The sequence below is a fragment of the Microtus oregoni genome, unplaced genomic scaffold (assembly GCF_018167655.1).
Source record: "Microtus oregoni isolate MIOR12 unplaced genomic scaffold, Mior012 000011F_ref0000422, whole genome shotgun sequence".
Taxonomy (NCBI): Eukaryota; Metazoa; Chordata; class Mammalia; order Rodentia; family Cricetidae; genus Microtus; species Microtus oregoni.
In genome coordinates, this window is record NW_024543070.1 from 46,586,096 (window position 1) to 46,605,612 (window position 19,517).

Genomic DNA, 19,517 nt, shown 5'->3' on the forward strand with positions numbered 1-19,517 from the left:
GTGCTGGGGATGTAGTGCGGTTGGCAGCACTATGCTGCTCCTGTTTGGAGAGGAACGCTCTCTATGGAAAGAAAGGTTAATGCCAGTGGTGTAGACACTTCACATCTTCTAAGCTCCTTGCTATGAAGCTTTGAAGGCTTAAGTGAGAGACTTAAAAATCCTTCATGAGAGACAAATGGCTGTGGATAAAGAGGTACAATTCAGCAAGGCTCTCAGGCTTTTTTTGTCCTCAGGTACAATGTGTGGTACTTAGACCATGCCCGTTCCAGTCAGGAATCGCAGCATGGCCTTTCATGATTGGCAGAATCTATGTGCCTGAGGGTTACTAATTAATGTAGTATCACACTGCTTATTTTGAAGCGTGGTATTAGAAATGTGATTGTAGACAAATTTACATATTATATATTGAAAATGTTTTATTCGTTGTGTAGTAGAGAAAAATGTGAACCCACTGTTATGTGTCCATTTAATGCTTCATTTTAAAACTGATATTTTGAGAGGTTAAGCATCCTCTAGAATATCCTTAACTTCAGAGCAGTGGCATGCTTAGCCTCTCCTGACTCTTCCTGCTAAGCAGTGTCACCAACCAATCATGGACGCGCCTTTCAGGTCCTTCTTGTAGCACTTGGGCGTTGAACTAAGTTACCTCTAAAGAGCATCTTACAGTGTGACGTGTTTCCGTGACGTTTGCATTCTTCCAAAGATAGCTCCTGAGAAAGAGTGCGAGAGTAGCCACATCTGCCAGCTGCTTTCCCTCGCTGCTGATTTAATCCTCATCGCTGTCCTGTGTTATAGGTGTACCATCCCTTCTCTGCAGATAAAGATAGCGACCATTTTTTGAACACTGTCTGCCAGGCACTGTGCTAAGCCCTTTACAGACACTATCTCACTCAGTCTTCCCAACAACCCTATGAGGTGGGTACTGCTATCCCCATTTTCCAGATGAGGAATTCAAGTCTTAGACAGGCTGTAGACCTCGACCAAGGTCATCACAGCTAGTATCTGGCAGAGTGTGGGTTTTAAACTAGACTTGTCACACAGCCAGTTCTCCTAGAGTGGAGAAAGTAAGTTGCAGAGTAGCTAAGAGCTGTGCGCTGGCAGTCACGGTGGGACTTTCCCCTGCTCCCTTCCATCCTAGGTCCTATGGACTTTGATTTTGTCATGTATGTTGTTTGACTTGTCAGAGTCTGTGATGACACACATGTGTCAGTTTCTGATATTAATGTTATCTGACTTAAGATGCAGTGCCACTTGGCAGATAGGGTGAGTTCCTTCCTCCTCCCCTGCCTCAGCAGTACCCCACCTGCACAGGTGCCTCTGCCAGCAGCAGCAGCAGCAGCAGCAGGAGGCCTTTCCTGAGCACACCTGCAGCCTTCCTCGGGGGGGGCCTCACACCTAGTGCTGTCCGCTCCTGTGGTGACATTCTGGGGACAATGGCTGAGTGTTAACACACTCGAACCCCAGGGTGCAGGGCTGTTCGCCTCTGACCAAATAGAACTTACAAAGATTAACTAGATGGACTGTCCAGCTCACAGAACTCACAAAGATTACCTAGATGGACTGTCCAGCTCACAGAACTCACAAAGATTACCTAGATGGACTGTCCAGCTCATGCTTTTCTGAAGTCTTCAGATTTTTCACTTAAGTTTGAGTGATCTCTGACTTTTCAGGCTGAGCTGGCATCTAAATTAACCTCTGTGTTCTTTATCATCCATAGGTGCCATTGACATTTAATATAAAACACCAGCCTTCAGTGCCAGTTGGGCAGCTCTGGGTGGAATTGCTGCGGTTCTATGCTTTAGAGTTTAATCTGGCTGATTTAGTGATCAGTATTCGCGTCAAAGAATTGATATCCCGGGAATCAAAGGACTGGCCCAAAAAGCGCATCGCTATTGAAGGTAATAATGTTCGGTTACTTTTTACATGGTGCCAACCAACAGCCCACTTTTATCACATTTCTCTTTACAGTTGCCGCCAGAGGTAGGCCTGGTCTGAAGGTAAAATAACACTAGGCCCCTGCATGCACTGCACTGGGTTGAGGGACCAAGGGCTTACCCTAAGGTACAGTGTTTTAATTAGCAAGTGACTGGTTAAAGGTGCCTGAGTCCCTGCTTTGTAAGGTGTGTAGGAACGTAGCTCTCTCAGTGTCCCTGTGGTTTTTACCGTTCTCCTCACTGTCCTCACTTCTACATCTCAGGAATTCCTTTTGAGGATTAGTTTACCAAGATGAGTAAAATATTTTTCTCGTGAAAAGCATTGTTCTTAATGTTGGTTGACTCCAGTGGAGGGAACAGAGAGTTATTTTTGAAGCAGAAAACAGCAGCTTCGTCATGACCATGTTCTAGTGAAGGCTGTCACTTTGCAGAGTCAGCCAGACAGTGATGTCCTGTTGGTGTCACTGAATGGATGAACTCCTCTCAGCTTTGCAGAGTCAGGAGGTTGGAACCGTCTAGAAATCTTAGCTCTCCTCCTTTAAGCTAAGAGCAACAGCAAAACTCCTACACGGAAATCTTGGTTTTGCTTGATTTTTTTTTCAAGCTTTATGTTGCGTAAGGTTTTTTTCTTTTTGCATAAATTCTATGTGCAGTCTTAGGGAATCTCACATTTTAAACCCTCCCCTGCAGTTTCTGTGGCTCAGCTCTTCTGGCCAATTGCCTAACCTGCTGGAGTTCTAGGGGAGGAGAAAAGATTGAGAGAAGTGGTGTCTCCTCCTGGTGCCTCCCTCTCGCCCCTGAAACTCAGGCCAGCCACTTCAGTGATGGGGCCTCCCAGGGCGGAAGAGTGGAGGTAAGCTCGACACACTGCAAGGCTGGCTGAGCAGGGTGCAGAGCGCTCGGTCACAAAGCCTGTCGGGAAGTCTGAGTTCCCCAGAAGAGTAGTGATATCTTTCCTCCCTCCAGTCACTGAGCAGCTAGGGAAGGGAACCAGTTCCCGGGGTTCTCTGCGGAGAGCAGGAGACTCAGAGCATTGCTTTCAGCTCTTAAACTGCCGCCCTCACTCCCACCCAAGTTGGTTTTAAATGTACTAAAGCATGTAAGGTGCATGATCCATTTTACTGTTGTTACCTGCGTTACCTTTTAAAGTCTAGTTCTAAGCATGGTGAAATAAAAGAGTATGAAGTGGTGGCTTTCTCTTTTTTTTTCTCTCTCCCTTTTTTCCCCCCTGTTACAGACCCCTATTCTGTTAAAAGAAATGTGGCAAGGACCCTGAATAACCAACCCGTGTTTGAGTACATACTTCATTGTTTGAGGACAACATACAAATATTTTGCTCTTCCACATAGAGTCACAAAACCCAACCTCACAAAGCCTCCTAGTCCCGTTACCCATGTTTCAGACCCAGATAAAGGAGCAAGGAATTGTGGCCCGAAGCTCCAAGCTACAGAAACTGATAAACCGGGGAAAGCAGCTGTGGCCCAAGGTCCTGGTGTGCCCACCTCAGAAGCCTGCAAGGTACAACCGCTTATTCTTAAAAGTACCCCTGAGCAGTTGGGAAGCCCACCAAAGGAGATACACCAGACAGAGGTCCATTGCGAGGGCTGTGAGGATGCCATGGCACAGCATCGAGAAACAGAAAGTGGCAACGAGAAAGTCAGAAGGAAGGCTGGGCGTCTTTGGAGCAGTGATGATCACAGCTTAAGCTGCAGCAAGCATCCAGAACTTCAGAACTGTGGCGGCCTGTGTGGTCTCCAGGCAGACAACACTCTGGAGTTAGTCGGGCTCCGGAGCCCTGGAGCCAAGGAGCGGGACAGCTGCGCCTCCTTGGATGACAAGGCTGACGTAAATGAAGGACAAACAGACGGCGCTGATGAACTGGAGGAGTCTCTGAACTGCTTTTCCCCGCGAGTCCAGGGCCAGGCCTCAGCAGTCATGCACTTCGATGATGACGACGATGACGAGGAGGAGGAGGAGGAAGAGGAGGAAGAGGAGGAGCCCAGGCTCAGCATGAACCACACAGAAGATGAGGAGGGGGTTGTTAGTGAACATCAGGAGGACAACAGGCACACTGGGTCGGGTGAGGAGGATGTCCTCTCTGAAGAGGATGACTTGGCTGAGCCTGCTAAGAGCAAAGATCTCGACGAGTGTGGAGAACCCATGGATGGGACTTTACTCATAGACCTAAGCAGAATAAGTCTTAACGAGAAAAGCTTTCCTGAGGAAAATTCACCCAGGGACCAGTCTGACTTCTTCTATGAATTTAGAAAACTGGCCTTCACCAAAGGCAAGGTAATGGTCGCTGGTGGTCTTAGATCTGGGGACTCTGGATAATTCTAATGAATACCGTTACTGGTGTTCTTCTATTACACCTACCCATTTATCTCCTGCGAGGAAGAGGCGTGTGTGCCGTTTGCCTGCATGTGGCAGTCAGTTCTCTCCTTCACTGTGTGGGTCCTAGGAATTGAGGTTGGGTCACCAGGCTTGGCTGCAGGCTCCGTTTACCAGCTGAGCTGTTTGTCAGCCTGGTTTCCATGTCTGTGCACTAGAACGGCAGCTTCCCATGTGGTTGTGGTTTCACACTTTCTGATCCATTTCACACCACTTGATTCATGTCCCTCCTTTAGAAGTGCATAGGACACAGACAGTTCACATTTCTCCTGACGTCACCAGCACCACGTCCCATCTTTCAGGCCATTTGGAGTAGCTTAAATTAGGGTATATGTGTAGTTAATTTTTTTTCTAGCACCCTTTATTTAGCAAAGATTCTCACTCACACTTGCTCTGGTTTTCCATATCCCTGCAGTCTCCCACAGTAGTGTGTAGCTTGTGTAAGCGAGAAGGCCATCTAAAGAAGGACTGTCCTGAGGACTTCAAGAGAATCCAACTGGACCCTCTGCCACCACTGACACCCAAGTTCTCAAATATCTTAGACCAAGTTTGCATCCAGTGTTACAGTAAGTCTTCTGTGTTCCCCTGATGTGCCCTGTCAGCCTTGCAGGTAGTCCTTTGAGAATCCATACTGTGTTGTGGTCATGTTCACTGACCACTCCTCCCCAACTCCTGCATCCACTCCCCACCTCTCACTGATCCAGTCTGTGCTTCCCATAGACTCCTCCTGTGGGGCCATCCACTGGATTCACATCCATAAAGAAAGCTACCTCTCCTTCTCCCAGACGCCACCGGCTGTCAGCTCCTCAGTTAGCGTGAGGGCTACTTAGCCCGTCCATGCTGGAATATTGACTGCTTTGGTCTGATGTTCTGGAGCCTCGGGCTCTCCCTTCTCTGGGATGGTCCCAGAGCCTTGAGGGAAAGAACACTTCAGCGAACACTAATGAACTGCCCTCGTGCAAACTCTTTAAGGAACAGTCGTTTGGGGAAGCACTGGTATCGAGAGGTCTCGGTTTCTATTTCCACAAGAAGCCGGCTGCTGCTTAGACTGGATGTACTCAGTACTCCACATGGACATTTTAAGGAGCTTCCCCTATGGCCCTCTCTGTAACTGAAGCTGCCACTGAACTCGCTGACCTCCTGCCTTTGCCTTCAGGGTACTAGGATTATAGGCAAGGCTATCATGCCCAGCTTAATCCTGCCTTCCCTCTCTGATACGGTTTCATCATGTTATTGAATTCTTGGATTCATGCAATCCTCCTCCGCCTTAACCTCCCAAATACCCAGAATTGTCCAGCTGTCAATGGCATTTTCATTTTGTTAAACTTTTTCAGATAGTAAAAAAGAAAACCAGGCTCCCAGTTAAAAACAAAACAGCCCACAGACATTTCTGATGGAATTCTAGAGGATTCTATCAGCTCACAGACATTTCTGATGGAATTCTAGAGGATTCTATCAACACAGACATTTCTGATGGAATTCTAGAGGATTCTATCCGCTCAGATTTTGAGCCCCGTCCCAGTTAGCTTCTGTCTCGAGGGCAGTTCTCGGGGATAGACTTCCTGAGGCAGGGTCTCCCTGAGTGGCCCTGGCTGCTGTGGACCCTGAAGTGACCCTCTTATCTCCCTCCCTCCGCTTGGCATTACATCTGTGTCCCACAGGCCTAGCTTGACAGATGTTGTTCGTCTGCTTTTTATTGCTAGAACTGTCTGCTGAGAAGGCATCAAATCTAGTTTTTGAAGCTTGTAAGTTTTCTTTTTTCAAAACTATCTTTTCAGGTTTTCTAGCAGTGTCAACTCTTTCTCCTCTTTTCAACCACTCCCCACTCATCTGTGTCTGTTTGTTTCCAAACAGAGGATTTTTCTCCAACCCTTGTAGACGATCAGGCTCGCGAACATATCCGGCAAAATCTAGAAAGTTTCATAAAACAGGACTTTCCAGGTGAGTAGCTTTTTATGTTTAGGAAAGGAGAGGTGATGAACGATCACGTGTATCACAGGCACATTAACTGCAGCAGCCACGGGAAGACCTATGGTAGCCAGGGGCAGAGGTGAGGTAGTCTGTGTGTCTAGGGTGGGCTTTGGTCCACCACATGTGGTTTACAACAGTGCAGATCACCCAGCACACGTGAGGGCAGTCAGTCCCACGTCTTTCCAGGGGCTAGAGAGCTGGCTTAGCCGTCAGGAGCACATGCTGCTCTTGCAGACCGACTTCAGGGGATCTGGCACCGCTGGTCTCTGCAAATGTGACTAGAGTGTGTAGACACACACAGAGGGGCACACTGCAAGCATTGCTCTTACCGTAATAAATGCTCCACATTTTTCCTTGAAACATCCTTGCATTTTGGTATAAAGTGGTATCCACTAATCTTTCATGTCATATACAGCATGTGTTTTTAAGTAAACTGAGGGAATCATTAAGAATAAATGTGTAGTTAAAAAGACATTGGGGCTGGCGAGACGGCTCAACAGATAAATGACCTTCATGTCAAGCTGATGCCCTGAGTTCAGGACCCACATGGTGGAAGGAAAAACCAGCTCCTACGTATTGTCCTCTGCCTTCCAGATGCGCACACAGACACAGTAAATAACTAAATAAATGTCATGAAAACATTTAAAGACTTTAACTATGAGATAGGATAGTTAGCAATTGGTATTTTGGATTCATTAAAACAACAATTAAATGTACTCAGGTAATGAGCTATTACTTGTCATCTGTCCCTAACAGGAACTAAGTTGAGCTTGTTTGGCTCCTCCAAAAATGGATTTGGGTTCAAACAGAGTGACCTTGACGTCTGTATGACAATTAACGGACATGAAACTGCTGAGGTACGGTTGCCACGTGAACACACATGCGCTGTGAACATGTGGTTAGCGCCGTCCTCACTGGCAGAATTGTGAGGCATCTGGAATGTGCCGGGGCATTCCACATGCAGTGCACCACACAGCACAGCCTCTGACACCTGCACTGGCCCACTTGGAGGGGATGTGAAGAGTAGAAAGCTCTGGCTGGGCATGGGTGGTGCACACCTGTGATCCCAGCACCTGGGAGCCTGATGAAGGAGGACTGCTAGAAGTTCAAGGTCAGCCTGGGCTGTATAGCAAAAAAAACAGAAAGAAAGAAAAAAAAGCAGAGCACGCACATTGGCTAGATAGCTTTGAAGGGGCTTTCCCGCATAGCACAGATCATTCTGGATGCTGTGGAGCCAGATCGCCTTCCGCCTTCACCAGTACCCGTTTGCTTAGCCACTACACCAGCACACCCATCCTCCTAGAGTTGCCTGTGGTGTTGGTTTGCTTATACATGGTGAGTACTGACTTTATAGTACAGGACCTAGATTTGAGACAGAGTTGGTCTTATCAGTACGAAACGTGTATTTTGGTAGGCAGTAATAATTTCTGTTCCCCCTGTTGACTTGGATTGTGTGTCCAGAGACAGCACAGTATACCTCTTATTCTGAAATACAGCTTAGAGCCTGGTTTGTTGTTGTTGACTCCCCCCTCCTTTAGAAGATGGGAGTCTACTGTCTAGTTCAGGCTAGCCTGGATCCTCCTGCCTCGGTCTCTGTCCTGGGGTTTCGTCCTGTGCCTTGGTGCCACTCTGACAGCCTATTTTCACTGTTTTATTAGCACCCTGCCACACCCAGTCCTGTTTGTGCTCTTTCTCTGATCACAGTCTGAGAAGTGCCTTAGCATGCCAGGCAGGAAACAGTGGTGGCATAGATGCTGCTGCACTGCTGCTGCTCAGGAGCTTTGTCCATCTCTTTGTTCTGAGTCTGCATTCCAGGGTGTCTCTGACTCCAGGAAAATAGCCCAAAGTAGATCTGCCTGGAGTTTGGTGCTGGTGTGAAGGGAGATTAGGTCTACCATATGGACTCACCCGCTATGTCTCCTCAATGTTGACTGTCATTAATGTGTTTTAGACACTACTTTTGACAGTATTTCTGAAGCCCTAAGTATGTCGTAGTGTCTGTATAACCAGAAGAACTCACACAGACAGGACCACAAGGCACAGTGGTGTGTGCTTGCATCCCACAGACAGGAAGGCCTTGAATCTGAGATCAGCCGGGGCTGCATAGAGGGACTTGGTCTGGAAAACAACACAAACGTGAAGTATGACTTGGCCAGAATACCATCCAGATTACTGTATGACTTTAATCTTGACTAGTCCCACAGGGGACTAGTGACCTGAACTCGCTGTCCACAGCAAGCCATCAGTTCTCAGTTAAACTGTGTGCGGATGGGCAGCATGAATGAGACAAAGTCCAGGAGCCCTCATGCATATCCACACCTAAGGTACTCTTCCTAAGACCTTTCTCTAAGTTCTGGTTTGGGTTTTTGTTGTACATCCAAAAGAAATTAAGACATGTTTAGAGGTTTGCATATCTTTAGGGTGTTTTGTGTGTATAGTAATTGACACTCCACTGAAAGGGACATAAAAACCATCTGAAACTGATGAGACAGCTCAGCAGGTTAAAAGTTCGTCAGCGCCAACTCTGATGATTCAAGTTCAGTGCCTGAATCCCACAGTGGAAAAAGAAGCTGACTCTTGAAAAGTTGTTTTCTGACATGCATGCTCTCAGTCACACATGTAAAGTCCTGGCATTTGTGTGCACACAAATAAAAGTCAGAAGGAAAATGGTTTGAAATGCCCCTCCCTGTCTCTGAAGGGGATAGAAACTGTCACAGTACAGGACCTTGCCTCCTGCTTGCTGCTTTGCTTTGGGTCTGACCTAGAACCGCACACAAGCTAGAGAAGCACTCTAGCACTAAGTTCCTTCCCCTGAGTCTTACTAAGTTACCCAGGCTGGCTTTGAACTTACTATGCAGCCCAGACAGCCCTATAATTGTTGACTGTCTTATCTCAGTCTCCCAAGTAGCTAAGATTACAGGTATGTGCCAGCAGACCAGCTTGTTTTCTGATTTGGCTTCCTTTTTTTTGTGCCTTTGCTGCAGGGGTTAGACTGTGTACGAACTATCGAGGAGCTGGCCAGAGTCCTCAGAAAGCATTCAGGTAACTTGAAATTTTTTAAAAGTCCTTTTTTTCTTTTGTATTATATATACTTAGAATTTATTCGTCCAATGAGAAAGTATGCCTTCTCATTTGTAAATATATGTAATGTTAGTATCATTAAAATATTCTATAGTCTAATATGGAAGAGAACTGGTAGTAATGCCTGCGTGGGTGATGCTAATTATCTTGTTTTGGTCAAAACATATTCAAGGCAGGTGAGGGATTTAGGTCATTTTGCCTTAAATGTGAATCCAACTGTAGACATATGGTAAAGAGCATACAGACCTCGTGAACTGACTCTGCTTCCCCTCTGCACAACAAACTGAACTGTAAACAAGATGCTTAACATAGCTTGATTCTCATCACAGCTCTAGAACACTGTTGTAGGTAGTTTCCAATAGAGCAATAGAATATGTAATGACATACAAACCAGAAATGCTCTTGGGGGGCAGCTGTGGACCCAAATAGTGAAAGTCTATGTTTGTTTGCTCGCTTGTCTGTTGGTGGGATAGAGTCTGAGGCCTTGATTATCAGAGGCAAGCACTCTACCAACCACTGCAGTCCAATATTAGCGCTGTCTTAAACATGTAACCCAGGCTAGCCTCAAACTCACTCTGGGATTATGGATATGCACCATCATGCCTGGCTGTTTGCTGGGTGGAGTGCTTAGTTGATTAATTGGTTAGTTTTGGTTGAGTTTGTTTGGGAGGAGTTCTTGTTTTTGAGACAGGGTCTAATATAGCCTTGAACAAAACTCTTGCCTCAGCCTCCTGACTGCCTAGGATTGCAGGTGCAAGCCACCACACTTGACACAATACTTTCTTTAAACATTAATTTAATCTCTTAAACTTGTGTTCTAATAGTAAGGAATGAGGGTGAGCCACATGGCCCCTGTTCTTGTGGACACACTCATGGGTGTGCACACACATAAAGATACAATTTCCTATGTATATTGAGAAGATACTTTCTTCAAGTAAGAGTCCATCTCTAGTGATTAGTTTTGTTTGGATTCTCAGATTATGCAAAGAAACCAAAGTTCCTAGATTTGACAGTTTTTAATTTTCAGGACTGAGTTGGACTTTGACAATGACTGTAAACTCACCCTTGCTTGCTCTCAGTCTTCTGATCACCTGGGTTGAGGTAGACTGTCCTGTCCTAAGCATCCTCAGTGTATATTTTGTAAGACAAACCCATGTTCAGTGGTTGTCATTAGGACAGAAATGACTCTGTAGAGTCATTTCTATAGAGGGGTCACCCTGCCTCTATCCCTGTGCCTCTGGTTGTTCACCAGGAACTTGGTTCAACTCTGTGGTCCATGATTCTCCAGTACTTACGTCCGCTTGTTGACTGCTTTGTCCTCAAGGACAATTCTGCTCAGTTTCCTCCTGTCTCTTAGAACACATTTTCCTTCCCCTCAAGTCCATTTTCCAGTCTACATAGTGCCACGGAAGGGCCCTGAAGCCTTTTTGTGCCACTTTCCTTGACAGGTAAATGCCCTCCACTCCCCTACTTCAGCGTTCCAAAGTGTAGCTCTACTGAAAGTCATTCCTTCCTTTCCAGCTGTTGTTTCTAGCTCTGTGGTGATGACTGTGTCAAGCATGGACACAGTAATCAGATGGACAGGGTAGTGGGACTCATGAATGCAAGCTCCAGTAGCTCCTCTGTGGAAACGCCCCCCCTCCCCCCGCCAGGACGCACACACTTGCAGCTTCTCATGGGTCAGTTGGTTTGTGAAGGACAGTGGACTTTTTGGTTCTTGTGATTCAAATATCAGTGTGTTTAATAGATGAAGTCAGTTAGTTATTCATAGCAAACATTGTTGATTAGTTATGATGAATTCAGTGGGGCAGCTCAAGTCAGGTTTTGTTTATCATGGAGCCACCAGCATGAGAATCGCCTCTGCCCGGTGTGTGTAATCCTATGTCTTACTCCCTCTTAGGCCTGAGGAACATCCTGCCCATCACAACAGCCAAGGTGCCCATTGTGAAGTTCTTCCATCTAAGAAGTGGTCTAGAGGTCGACATCAGCTTGTATAACACACTGGTAAGATTCCTAGGGTTCGGCCAGCCTAGCTTGCTTTCTCATTTTTTTAAAGAGTCTCAAAGACTAACCTACCCCAGTCTGACCTCTCACTTGACGTGTAGTAAACCTCCTAGTTTGGTTCCTTCTTGAGTACTTTTTTTAAAGCTTCCTGTTTGCTTGCTTCCTCCCATCCAGCCTTTGTTTTTGCAGGGGCTGGGAGTGGGGGGTTGTGACAGGGTTTCAAGGTGCTAAGGCTAGCCATGACCTTGAATTTCTGGTCTTCCTGGCTCCACCCCACAAGTACTAAGATTACAAACAGACATTACCATGCCTGGTGTTTCAGGCATTTTCTATAGAGAGATCAAGAGGAATGAGTGTCTCTTTAAAAATAAGTAAATCAGTGAAATGAGAAATTCGTTTCATCTTCCTTACCCCATCTGTTTGGCTGCTCGGCCTTAACCCCAGTAGCTAAGGCAGCTCTCTGCCCTTGTTTTCCTCTGTCTCTGGGAATTATTTGGGTGCTTGATGTGTGTCTTGTAATATTCTGCGGGTGGGCTGTGAAGAATTCAGTAGCTACTCATATCCACACGAGCTGAGGGTGGAGCTCAGTAGTAGGGTGTTTGCCTACACTCCTTCCATCCCTACCCTGTTGTCAGGGAGTTGGTCAAATGCTCATCAGTTTCAGTGTGAGAGTTGTTTGCATGTGTGCACGTGTATGTGTGCATCAGAGAGAGAGAGAGAGCGCGCACATAAGCCCAAGAGAAGATGCACTTCAGATGAGGTCAGAATAGCACGTTTGTCTCCCTGGCTTGAACTTGACTGTGATTTGGTTTGTGTGCTGTGTCCCTTCTCGTTGGCCTCAACATGGCTGCTCCCAGACCCAGTGGGGCCTGAAAGCATTTGTCTCAAATGATGCCACAGGGAAAGGGAAAGTCTTACATCTGCTTAGAGGAAATCCATCTTCTGAGTGCTAGGATGGCAGGCCTATGTCACACTGTTAGTATTCAGACATCTGTACTGTCCTGACCTTGGGGTGTGCGTCCTCAGCTGTAGCCACTAAGAGCACCACCTGTGCACAGTAGCTGCATTCTCTCTTCAGAGGACCTACCCACCTGCCGTCTCTGTCTCTTTCTCTCTCTTTTCTGCGCTCTTCTCTTCTGCCACTCCTGTCCCCAGAGGTCAGTCTCCCCCTCCTCTTCCCTCCTTTTCCATTCCCTTTCCCCTAGTAAAAACCCCTCCCGTGAACTCTGTCGCAGGGCGTCTTTCTCTCACATGCTGCTTTTTCTAAATCACAACAACCATACCTAGTAACATGCTTGTTTATTTAAATGGCTTTTTTTTTCAGTTTATGCAGACTAAAGATTTATTAATGAAATCAGAAGTTGCATGTATTTGTTGTTATCTAAACTGTGTTGCAGTGTGAACCCTTCTAGGTCAGAATGTTGTCAAGCCTCATGGTGCCCTTTCCTTTCCAACAGGCTCTTCATAACACAAGACTCTTATCTGCATACTCTGCCATTGACCCCAGAGTGAAATATCTGTGCTACACCATGAAAGTGTTTACAAAGGTGGGTGCTTGCTGCTTGTGGCTTAGTTGGAAATTGTTGTGTTTTCAAATCCTTTTGAAAGCATAAGTGTGACACTTCCACCTTGCACACACAGTGGGCTAGATTGGAACTCACTGTGCAGATCAGGCTGGTCTCAAACTCACTGAGATCCTCCTGCCTCTGCTTCCTAAGTACTAGGATTAAAGGCATGAGCCACCACACCCATTATTGATGTGTTTTAGTTTTTCATAATAACCCTGTTGTGACTAACAGTGCACTACTTTCTTGAGTTCAGTTTGATTTAGGTTGGGTTGGTTGCTTTAGTTGACATATTTTCATTTTGAAAATGTGATTTTTGTATTAGTTCCTCAGATGAGGTAGTGGTTCTGGGTGACTGCGAGCTGCGTAGAAATGGCAATCACAGTGCTGTCTCCTCCCTCTAGATGTGTGACATCGGTGACGCGTCCCGAGGCAGCTTGTCCTCCTACGCCTACACTCTTATGGTGCTATACTTCCTTCAGCAGAGGTCTCCACCTGTCATCCCTGTGCTCCAAGAGGTACCCCAGGGCCTGTGTCCTCTGCAGAACTGGGCTGTCTCTGAGCATCTGCCTCTGCTAGCATGCTGTAGTTCTGTCATTAAGTTTCCAACTTTTCCTAGGTGTGTTGGTATCAGCACATTAGTTTTTCATTCTATACTAATAACTTTTTAAATTAATTTCAGATATACAAAGGTGAAAAGAAACCAGAAATACTTGTTGATGGCTGGAATATTTACTTTTTTGATCAAATAGATGAACTGGTGAGTATTTTAGGTAAAGATTTGGCTAAAAGTTGTCCTGTTCTGTGCTGTAGATGACCATGGTGTAGAGCTGACATCTGTCTGCTAGGACAGTGACGACATTCTTGAGGGTTCTCTTTTATTAAGCTAAATGTATTTACAGGCACTACACCAGAGTTTCATCAATGTCCACTGGCTCTTCCAAGGGAACACGTTTTTGTTGCATGGCTGTTCTTCCTGAGACTTTGTAGATTGGCGCTAGTTCTGTCCTGACTGCACAGCTCTCAAGCTTCTCCACAGATTCTCACCTTCATATTATGAGATGATACATTGTTGAAAACTCTTGAATTGTCTCTTCGTCCAAGTCAGAGTAGCAGTTAATAGACTCGTGTAAATGCTGTTTTAAAACATAAATGAAAGCCAGGTGTGGTGGCGCACACCTTTAATCCCAGTGCTTGGGAGGCAGAGGCAGGTGGATCTCTGTGAGTTCAATGCCATCTTGGTCTACAAAGCGAGATCCAAGACAGCTAAGCTACACAGAGAAACTCTGTCTCAAAAAAACAAAACAAAACAAAAAAATGTGAATGAGAACTTATTACATCTTGTGTATGTAAGCCAGTTAACTTGTCCAGACTGTCCTCCTGGAGTGCAGACATACTGCTCTTAGCCCTTTGTAATGGAGTGGTATCTCTCGTTCCCTTTTCTTTCTAGCCCACTTGTTGGTCAGAATATGGAAAAAACACAGAATCAGTTGGGCAGCTGTGGTTGGGACTTCTCCGCTTCTACACAGAGGAGTTTGATTTTAAGGAGCATGTAATCAGCATCAGAAGAAAAGGTCTGCTGACGACTTTTAAGAAACAGTGGACCTCAAAATACATCGTTATTGAAGGTATGAATGAAGTCAAATTAGAAGTGAGCTGATGGCCTATCAAGTTTGAGGGGTGATGTAAAGAGCCTTTCTAGTTGGACGTCGACTCTAAACCATAGGCCCCTCCTGGCTCTTCCGGCAAACAGCTTCTGTGGGGCAGTCACTGAACCACTGCCCATAGTGTGCAGTGCAGCAGCCCTGTTGTGGCCCATACCACTCTACAGGTTCATTTTTAAGTTTCTAGTGCCTCCAGGTGAGGCCATGAGTTCAGAATCTTTGTTCAGCAGAATAACCTTCCACTAATGTCGGACCCGTGTGGGAGCACAGGGCAGCAGTAGACCCGAGGCAGTCTCAAGGTAGTGGGATGTTTAAATCTGAGATGAGTTGTTTTTCCAGTTCTAATTCTGATGTGGATTTTGTTTGTTTTGTTTTTGGTCATAGGTAAGCAAGTGCATGAAACATTTAATACTTAATGTTTAAAACCTCATGTAGATTTCCACAGCTCCTGACCTGAATGCCTAGCCTAACTGTATAGAGAGATGCATTTCCACAGCTCCTGACCCGAATGCCTAGTCTAACTGTAGAGAGAGATGCATTTCCACAGCTCCTGACCTGAATGCCTAGTCTAACTGTATAGAGAGATGCATTGAGTTGTATAGATTTGGAGTCTGCTTAATTTCAGTGTGTGATGTTTTTTATGTATTTGCAAGGGTTTTTTTTATATTAAAGTTAAAATAATTTAAGACTAAAATAAAAATAAAACTTTGCTAAAGGCTGGAGAATGCCACTAGAAATGAGTTTTCAGATCTCTGCCTCCTGTCACCATTTGTCAGTGCCGACCAAGGGGAAGGCATTTTCCAGCTGGGCCTGGTGCTCAGACCTGTGACTCCAGCACTTGGGAAGCTGAGGCCGTTGGATCAGGTCACCCCACTGGACTCAAGGAATCCATTGGAGCCATTGATGTTTACAGTTAGTTGTTCATAACTGATAGGAATTTAATTTTTAAAAACAAAACGAAGGTTAAATGCTTTAGTGAGCTAGGAAGTGGCTGAGGAAATGTCTTCTTGGTCTCATGGGATCCATGTTCTTACTGTGCACTGATATCTAGATGGTGTGGAGACTTTATGATTCCTTCATTTCTTTGGGTAGTGTTGGATGTAGGGCTGTGCACTTCAGCCTGGGCTGTGGGTGGGGATTTAGCATTTTGGATGCTTCTGTCAAAGCAGAATTAGTGGGGAAGGGATCTTCTCTTATTACCATGTCTTTTGTTGTTGTCTAGCATACTAAGTGAATTGAGAGCATGGTAGCCCATATCTGTAATCTCAGCACTGAGAGACAGACCTACTACCCCAGAGCAGTGCCACAGCTTCTCAAGCACTAGAGTTACAGCAAACAACCAAAGTACAACACACTCATACATACACACTCACACACACAACAGAAGAGAGCAAGACTGGTCTAACTGGGATGATAGTCTCATTGCACTTATTGCAAGAGGAGCGCAAAGGAAGGGCTCTGTGCTCCAGCTGACAGGAGCGTCTGATGTCACTCCCCAGCTTAGTGCTTGCCCCTGGTGCCTCGCTTCTCTGGCTCCTCCTGCTGTGCATATGTCTCCTTCAGGTCCCTGGGGAGGGCTTCCTTTGCCTTCTTCACTACTGTCTTAGGCAGGGAGAAAATGATATCTATCTTCATCTGATGACCAGATCATTAGTGTGTGTGTATATATGTATGTATATTAGTATAGATGTGTATATAGCATTTTAAATCCTCTATAAAATATTATTTAGTGTAGAAGCAGTGCTCAGTTGCACTGTGTTATAGCGCAGTTCCTCACAGCCATGCCTGTCACACCTGCCTCCCTGCACCAGTCCACCATGGCACCTGCTGTTTGTGTTCTTGTGACTCCTACTCAGGTCTTGTCCCACCCTTGGTTTGTTCATTTATGCTTGTGACTCCTAACGTGAACACAAATGGACATCATTAAGTCACCTGGTTAATGAGTCTTCTCAGTACTTTTTCCAGAAATGGTCAACCTGTGTAATATGAAGGACTTATAAAGATGGTAAAGACGACACAGCGTCTTTTCTAATCAATGCTCTGGGGGCCTTGCCTTCTATTTGTGCTTCTCTGTTGCTTAGCCGAGCACACCTCTTACTACTCAGCGAAGAGGTGATGCTTTCTTCTTGTTGTGTGGACCTAGGCTAAGGGATGGATGATGCTATATATCCTACTTTATTATCTTTTTGTCTCTTTCATTTTCCTTACTCAGATCCTTTTGATTTGAATCATAATCTTGGTGCTGGATTATCAAGGAAAAGTAAGTTACTCTTGTTTGTAAACTTGGTGGCATCTCTTGTTCTTTTAATGCATGTAATTTAATTTTTACTTTTTCTTTATAGTGACAAATTTTATAATGAAAGCTTTTATCAATGGTAGAAGAGTATTTGGAATTCCGGTAAAAGGATTTCCAAAGGACTACCCCTCAAAAATGGTGAGTTCTGTGGAAATGCTAGAGAGCCAATAAGGCACATGTCTTAGTCACAATAAGTGTGCAGTAAGGGATGGTTCAGTCAAGCTGCTCAGCAGATCTGTCTTCTCCAGTGTCATTTTGTAGTGTGGCATTTGAAATATATGCAGTTATTTTGAAATACATATTATTGACCGTAGCCCCTACTTGGCAACAGGTCTCCCCAGGCCTATACTCCTTTTCTCTCTATCCAGAACTTTATCCCCTTTGAACAGCAGCTTCCCATTCCTTCCCGCCCCCACCCCCAGGAAGACTGATGCAACTTTTCCATGTGGGCGTAGAGGTGCTTTGAGTGTATCATTGTTGACATCTACAGTGGTCCTTCTCACGCTTGTTGAAGAACTCCTTTGCCCACAGTCTGTTCAGATAGGTGCTCTCTTCAGTGAGTGTGCAGGTGCAGTGCATCCCCGACCCCTGCAGTAGACTCTTAAGCCACACAGCAGCACCAGTACTAGCGTGCAGCTCCTCACTTTGCCTCAGTGTTGACTATGTTCCTCAGTTCATTGCCGTTTAGCCATTTCGTTTCCTGATGCCCTCTATGTGGCCATGGCTTCTCCTTTTGTGTTGAAGCCACTTGTGTGCATGTGTTGTCAGTGTCCTCCAACTTCAAGAAATAAAAGAAATACGTTTAGGTCAGTCTATCAGCTATGCCTCTCACTGGCTGTAAGGTCTTGTTTGGGATGAACAGCACCAATATTAACAAACCAATCTGTTCTCGCGTGGGTCTCTGGTGTGCCATGATCTTGTTCGCAGTTTCTTTTACACGGCTGTATTCTTGTAGGAATACTTTTTTGATCCAGATGTTCTAACTGAGGGAGAACTGGCTCCGAATGACAGGTGTTGCCGAATTTGTGGAAAAATCGGACACTTCATGAAGGACTGTCCCATGAGGAGAAAGTAAGCACGTGTCCAGGGGGCAGCCTCATTTTATCTCCTTGTTGTGCCATACAGGGAAAATCAAATAAGCCTCTGAAATCCAGCATTTTTTCATATAAATTTAAGGTCTTTTTTTTAAAAAATGAAAATGTGGGGCTAGAAAGATGGCTCAGAGGTTAAAAGCACTGTCTGCTCTTCCAGAGATCATGAGTTCAATTCCCAGCAACCACATGGTGGCTCACAACCATCTGTAATGAGATCTGATGCCCTCTTCTGGCCTGCAGACACACATGCAAACAGAATACTGTATACATAATAAATAAAATCTTAAAAAAAAAAAAAGCAGAAGAGGGCATCAGAGCTCTTATATATAAAAAATGAAAATGCAGTGATCCGATGTGGCTGAGTGCAGATGCTGAGGCTGCTTACGTGAGGACGGCCTTCTGCCTTCCATGCCGGGCGCTCAGCTTCCACGCCAGGTGCTCGGACCTAAGTTTGGGCGTGGCTTTTAGTGTAATCATTACCCATTACCTTGAGCAGATCAAGTGCTTAGACACCGTGCTGTCCCCTGGTGATGGTACAGTGAGAAGCAGGGGTGTTTTCTACAGTCTGCTTGAGTCATTGTTCTCCTGGCTGACAGTGCTCTTCCCATTTCAGAATACACTTAAGCAAAGGAGGTCACAATCTGGAATTTACCGACTAGTGATCAGTAGGGCCGAAAGAAATGATCTTGATACCTGGGTGTCATTTACCAGTACTTTCTGCACTTAGGAGGCTGAGGCAGGAGAATCAGGATCTCAAGGCCAGCCTTAGCTACAAAGAGGGTATGAAGTTATCCTGGGCTATATGTGACATTGTCTCAAAAAATAAAGTCAGTGGGGCTAAAGAGATGACTCAGTAGTTAAGAGCACTTACTGCTCATGCAGAGGACCCTACTGCCATCCCTAGCACCTGCATCTCGTGGCTCATAGCCCCCTGTAACGGCAATTCCAGGGCCTCTGTGGACACTGGCATATGTATGGTACACATACATATACAGAAAATAAAATCACTTCTAAAAACTAAAATAAAAGTGACTGATATTTTTTAAGATAAACCTCTTTAAAATCATGGTTAGAAGTTTTCTGTGAAATTCAAGTTTTACAGTTTAAACTGTCACTGCTTAGTGAAAGCTAATACACCAGAAGGCTGGTCAGCACAGCAGCACAGGCATGACTGGGCCCAAGGCCTGGTCTCAGCAGTAAGCACTGGTTTCCCAGCACTGTGACAGACAGGCTCCATGCCCAGGGCTCAATAATTGAAAATTCAGCCAACTGCAAACAGGCTGTATGGAGTCTAGTGCACTTGGGTTGAACATATACAGATTTGGGTTTCTGGTTGTTCACTCCACGGTACGGTGTAACTGTCAGAGGGGGTATGTGGGTTGTGCTTATAGTACACCATGTTCTGTAAGGACTTGGGCAGCTGTGAGTTTGGATGCTGAAGAACTGTAGAAATCATAATAGAGAAGCCACACTTGTCAAATTCAAGGTTTCCTGTTCACACTCTGGTCCTGGCTGTC

The 19,517-nt window shown here is 45.5% G+C and overlaps 1 protein-coding gene across 6 annotated transcripts in view; it reads left to right on the top strand.

Annotated features, from left to right (window-relative positions):
- The window catches only part of LOC121453327 (terminal uridylyltransferase 7-like), a 52,007-nt gene that overhangs the window by 21,793 nt on the left and 10,697 nt on the right, over positions 1–19,517 (top strand). For all 6 annotated transcript variants that reach the window (XM_041660009.1, XM_041660014.1, XM_041660013.1 and 3 more), the window contains exons 12-25: positions 1,718–1,898; positions 3,172–4,226; positions 4,741–4,891; positions 6,180–6,266; positions 7,053–7,153; positions 9,281–9,338; positions 11,278–11,381; positions 12,839–12,928; positions 13,351–13,464; positions 13,629–13,706; positions 14,397–14,574; positions 16,823–16,870; positions 16,953–17,044; positions 17,862–17,977. In XM_041660009.1, coding sequence (XP_041515943.1) covers positions 1,718–1,898; positions 3,172–4,226; positions 4,741–4,891; positions 6,180–6,266; positions 7,053–7,153; positions 9,281–9,338; positions 11,278–11,381; positions 12,839–12,928; positions 13,351–13,464; positions 13,629–13,706; positions 14,397–14,574; positions 16,823–16,870; positions 16,953–17,044; positions 17,862–17,977 — 2,453 coding nt within the window. The remainder of the gene's footprint in view (positions 1–1,717; positions 1,899–3,171; positions 4,227–4,740; positions 4,892–6,179; positions 6,267–7,052; positions 7,154–9,280; positions 9,339–11,277; positions 11,382–12,838; positions 12,929–13,350; positions 13,465–13,628; positions 13,707–14,396; positions 14,575–16,822; positions 16,871–16,952; positions 17,045–17,861; positions 17,978–19,517) is intronic.